The sequence below is a fragment of the Orycteropus afer genome, unplaced genomic scaffold, assembly GCF_000298275.1.
Source record: "Orycteropus afer afer isolate SDZICR_OR568_19922 unplaced genomic scaffold, OryAfe1.0 scaffold00375, whole genome shotgun sequence".
NCBI lineage: Eukaryota > Metazoa > Chordata > Mammalia > Tubulidentata > Orycteropodidae > Orycteropus > Orycteropus afer.
Window position 1 is genome coordinate 761,304 of NW_006921962.1, and position 5,878 is coordinate 767,181.

Sequence of the window (5,878 nt, forward strand, 5' to 3'; positions counted from 1 at the left end):
ATGTATATATATATACACATCAGTATTGCAGGTATTCTTCTTACATCAGAGAATTATGTGGAATGTGTGCATAAGGATAATTTTAATTCTGACTTCTACATTATTAAGAAGAAAATTATGTCTTATTTTTTTCCTTCTAGTCATGAGAGACAACTCGTTCATGAACTTTAAATAAAACCAAAATGAATATTTAACAGATGTCCACGATAAATATAATATTAAATATTACATAATCATTTAATATCTAGTTTCACGTTATAGTCCCTTATTATTATACTTAAGCATGGTTAAGAATTTGCAAGACTTTACATTTGTAGAATGTCTACAATGTGTCAGATTGCTTGGTAAATACAAAAATATATAAGACATTTTCCTTACCACTGAAGAGTAAGTAGTTATTTCTGGAGATCTACATGTCAATAACAAACAATCCGGAAACATGTGCACAGTGTGATACGGATTCACAGAAATGGTGACTAACTTCTCTTGAGTGAGGAGGAAGTCTGAAATCTTTTCAAAGACATATAAACTGGGTATTAAAGGATGAGAAAATTGTGTAGCAAGAGAAAGATACCTGAAGCAACAAGACCAAACTGCAAAATGATATAGAGCTATAAGATGAGCTTAGCCTATTCACAGAAAATTTAAGTTTTGAATAACTTGAGTGAAGGTATGTAACAATGCGCTGCTTTGGATGTTTTAAGTAAGGGATTTTTTTTATGTGAGAAGAATTATTTACCAGGATAGAAAGCAATAGACAGTATTGAAGATACATAACCTGATAAGGGTGAGTACATTTAAGAAGAAAATGGTTGCATACCACTTAGAATCCAGAAAAAAATTTACTGTATAGAGAAGTCCATTAAGCTTAGAATAACTCAATGAAGTATTCTATAATATTGCCCCTGGAAGGTATAATCAATCCTATTCATTAACTCACCAGAAGAGTCCTGGACACTGGTGAGTTGAGGGCAACTGAACTGATTATCAATTTAATGATGCTAAACATCCTAAAGCAAACATGTTATGAGCATTAAGCTCTAGAATTGGATTTGGACAAGTAACCTAACTTCTCTAAGCATTTATTCCTTTTTCTATGAATGAAGATATTTACAGAAACTACCTTACAGATTTGTGAGGATTAAATGTGCTTTTAGCCAATGCTTAGCATATGAAAAGTGCTCTGTGAATATTTATGAATATTATTATTTTCAGCATGAACAAATTTCAGCATTTAATAAAACTATCAATTATATTAGGATGTTGGTATCCCTTCAGATCCACTTGCTTATTTTCCATAATATTTCATTTAGTTGTTGAGGGCCTAAAATGTGCCTAATCACCTTCATAGACAATTTCCTTACCTAATAGAAACTCATAGCTTTGTGAGGATTGCATGGGGTGATAAGATAGACGTGTGAAGAAAAATTACAATATATACATTTAAGTTCCATGAATATTATTTTTAGAACATATAGAAAGTTAGTAGAAAACATAATTGATCATGACTTGGGGACAATAAACTACCAACTTTACCATGGTGGATTTAAAATACGTGAAGAGTTGAATAGCCTATAAAAAATTGAGATAGCTGTGGACAACTACAATAATGGACCGTCTTCTTTATTGATGTCCTTATTAATGTATCCACTGAGGTGGGAGACTACTGTAGTATAACATTTTCACAATGGACTAAGACTGGCAGTCATTATGACATCATTCTTCAATATGTTTACAAATTATGTGGACTGGAGGAAATGAGAAATTCCTGTCTTACTGTCACTCAGATAAGGTGGACTATTTTAAAAAAGCAGAGATATTGAACAGGTATGGGAAGAGCAACCCCAAAACATAATAAATGTAGATGTACTCCACAGATGTCCCCAAGATCTAATCGCACAGTGGTAAAAGTAGATTTGAATTTCTGGTCTAAGAACAATTCCTCACATATTTTGTTATAGGCTGATGATTCCCAAGATGAAACTTTGGCATAACTTAGTTTCAATTTGGAGTGAATGTTTCTTCCACCAAAGTCTCTCTTCAACAGACTTGTCATTTTGGGGGATTTATTTCATTTTTATTTTTAAGGATAAAATGTCTATGACCTTGGAAAATCATTTAAATAAGGACAAAAAACTTTAGTGTTTTTCAGACCATTATGAAGAAATTCTAGAGGTATATAAATAATATATTTGGGGAGTACACTATAGCTATGTAAATAAGGAATCAATACATTTTAATCACTAGATAGAAAGTGGTTCAATTGTATACAAATCAGGAAAAATTAAATATAAACCCAAGGTTATTAATTGTGCACTTATATTTATGAACAAAAATAGCTATTATTTTTTCATGACATATCATGCATCTCTAGATAGCTTTACAAGAACACTAAACCCAACAGGGAAAATAAGTTAATTGGGACATTTTTTTTTTTCTTACTAAGATCAGCAGAAGGAACTTTGATGGCACAGTGGTTAAGGGATTCAAGTGCTAATCAAAAGGCTGGCCGGTTGAACCCACCATCTACTCTGTGGGAGAAAGATGAGTCAGTTTGCTTCTATAAAGAATTACAGTCTTGGGAACACTATGGGGTAGTTCTACTCTGTCCTGTAGGGTCGCTATGCATCGGAATCAACTTAATGGCAATGAGATTTTGGTTTTTAAGGTCAGCAGATCAGAAAAGCTGAAGATTACATGTTACGTTCATCTGAGTCTTACCCAAGAATTAAATAAACAAAGAATAATTCATCTTCATATAAATGTGAATCAATTATTCATATAACTATGCATTGATATTTACATTAATTTTATATTTATAACTGATTAAAAATATAATTACTTGTGGGTAAGGTAATCTCACTTTGTAAAATGTCATTCTGAATTTACTGAGAAGTGATCCCATTTTCATGTTTCTTGATTATGTTGATAATTTTTACTTTTTGAAGACTTAATGTAATGAGACTAATAAATACTTAACTAGTGGTAGGTACAAAATAGTTTAGAACTGTTTATAAGATTTTCAGTTCAGCAAAAGAAAGGAAGACATTTTTAACTTATTATATAATAGCCTTGTTCCAGGCATTCCCTATATGGCTTGAATGACTTTATTAGAAAGGTTTCAATATAGACATGTATCATTTACTATGTAGTGCTTTAACCTCTTCACAGCTCTCTAAATATGGTATGATCAAAATTGGGAGTAGTGATACATATCATGATATTTATATGACTTTATATTTTATGTTAGATGCCTTCATGTTACCATTTTCTTCAACCAGGATGCTTAGAACTTTTACAGAGCACCCACATTTTACATTTGGCATATTACAAAGCGGGCATAAAACTTTGCAGTCATCCTTCTTAGATATCAAGGATGTCCATTAAGAGTTTTCTTATATGTGTCATTCTACACATCAGTGATCTTACTCATTTTCGTGGCATTGGAATATTTGCTTCTTTTGTATCAAAGCCATTCATCAAAAAGTATACCCCAAGTCAAGTCACCAGAGATTTTCTTCCAAGGAGCTCACATTCAGTTATAATGATCATAATTCTATGCACTTTTATAAACAATTAGGTATTTATCTCACAGCACAGCTATATTATAGTCCATTGGTTCATGTATAGATCATGAGAGATTCAAATATCCAAATATAAATATATTATGAATTTTCAGAGAATTTGAGTATAATAAATATAATTAATATTAAAACTTTACTACTATATGTAAGACTGGCAGTTCAAACCCACCAGCTACTCCTTGGAAGGAAGAGGAGGCAATCTACGTCTGTAGTGATACTGCCTCGGAAATCCAAGGAGGGGTTGCTATGAGTTGGATCCGACTCAAGGGCAGTGAGTTTGGTTGTTTTTTTATTCAAGTTGTATTTCAGAAATTAAGTTTACCCTGTCACCTAAATATATACCAGTTATCATTACACTGTCCTGGAAAAGTGATTGAGACTATTAAAAAATAGAATATTTCCTTTTTGTTTAGTAAGTGAAGAAGAAGAATATTATAGATCTAACTTTAAATTTTTCATGGATCACGAATGATTTTTCATATACACATTTCATGTATTTAACCTCTATTCCCATTCCCAAATCTTGTCAGAAAAAGAAAATGCCATTCATTAATATATTATCAATGAATTAACAAAATTAAAGTTTATAAGAATATAATTATATATTAAAGTACCTATTCACTGTAAAAATGCTGTAATATTCCCATGGAAAATACATTTTAATTCATAAATTATCAAAACAATAACATGAAGTACATCTTCAATTAAAAGTTTAAAGCTTGATGATTTTTTTAAAGTTTATAATCTTTTCATTTCAGTTTATTTCCCTGATATTTTTTTATTTCCAATAAACTTAACGAGTATATATGTAGATATGACAAGAACAATTTTAATTGCAATCTTTATAATTCTCAAGAAGCAAAAAATAAAGAATTTTGAGTTTCACTTTTATATTAAACATTTGTTAATTGTCATTATTTTTACATTAAAATATACAGAGTTTTTAAAAATGTAATGATGTAACTTTTGATATCTAGAAGCTAATTAGGAGGCCCAAAACAATTAAATACTTTCAAATCATTCAATAACAGTCTAATCTCTTTAATTAATACAAAACCTGTGACCATTAGACAACAGTTTTCAAGCTCTAAAACTCCTTTGCTTTTAGGCAAATGATTTTTTATGTTAGGTCCTAAATGTCAAATAAAAATTTGTATATAATTTTACAGAAGTAGAAAGAAGTGTTTAGACTATTTCTCATACTTAACGAGTGACTATTATTCAGATGAAGTCTAATATGCTTTTGAGCTTTGCCTCCAATTACTATGAACCAGAGTTCAGAACAAAATAAGTTAATCTCCAATCCTACTGAATGTTCATCACTGAGCCATGCAAAGGACTTACTTACCTTGATACTACGAGGTGACAATGTATTCACAGTAGTCCTACTAGGTTGATTATTCTGAGCACACAGGGCTATAAATAATAATTTGCCAAATGTGACTGTCTCTGATGATATTAATGGATTCAATACAGTTTAACATGTATGGGATGTACATCACTGCACATATTTTGGTTTTTCTTCTAGGTAAGGGAGCGACTGAGGGTTTCTTTAGAAAGAGTCTCTGCACTGGAAGAAGAACTAGCTGCTGCTAATCAGGAGGTAACATGCCACACTTTCTCCTCTTTTGAGGTGCAATATTGCTAACATCATGTCCCTTGTGTTTCACATCACTTTTATTAAAACTGTCACAAAAAGTAAATTACATTCGGTATGATCCTTGAACAAGCCTGTTGAAACTAGTTGTCTGAATCATGCTTTCAGATTTCCAGTTATTCAGATCTGTCACTTGGAAAAGACTAAAGGAAAACTATTGAGATCTAGTGGCATTGAAAAAGACATCTGGTGATACAGTGGTTAAGGCATTCAGCTGCTAACCAAAACATCAGTGGCTGGAACCCACCAGCCACTCCTTGGGAGAAAGATGAGGCAGTTTGCTTCCATAAAGATTTACATCCTTGGAAATCCTGTGGGGCAGTTCCATTCTGTCTTGTAGCATTGTTATGAGTCAGAATCGACTTGAAGGCTGTGGGTTTGTGACATGTGAGTTAGGAAATGTTTCCCTCAAAGTCATGCATATTCTTATCTGCTGAAAGCATTGTGCCTTTGTTTAGAGGTATCATTGAATCCACTTCTTTTAGTATCCTTCATGATTCTAGGAAAGTAATATTTTGATAGTCATTTCTGTAAGATGTAAAGGTTTGTTCTCTCTTTAGGAGGTATTACTCCTTTTGGCTTGTAGTATGCATAAATGAACTTGTATCATTATGCCAAATTAATATATATATACATA

The 5,878-nt window shown here is 31.7% G+C and overlaps 1 protein-coding gene across 1 annotated transcript in view; it reads left to right on the forward strand.

The window, feature by feature from the left end:
- Positions 1–5,878, forward strand: part of PPFIA2 (PTPRF interacting protein alpha 2) — a 643,396-nt gene that overhangs the window by 438,873 nt on the left and 198,645 nt on the right. The window contains exon 5 of the mRNA XM_007953155.2: positions 5,113–5,187. Within this exon, the coding sequence (XP_007951346.1) occupies positions 5,113–5,187 (75 nt within the window). The remainder of the gene's footprint in view (positions 1–5,112; positions 5,188–5,878) is intronic.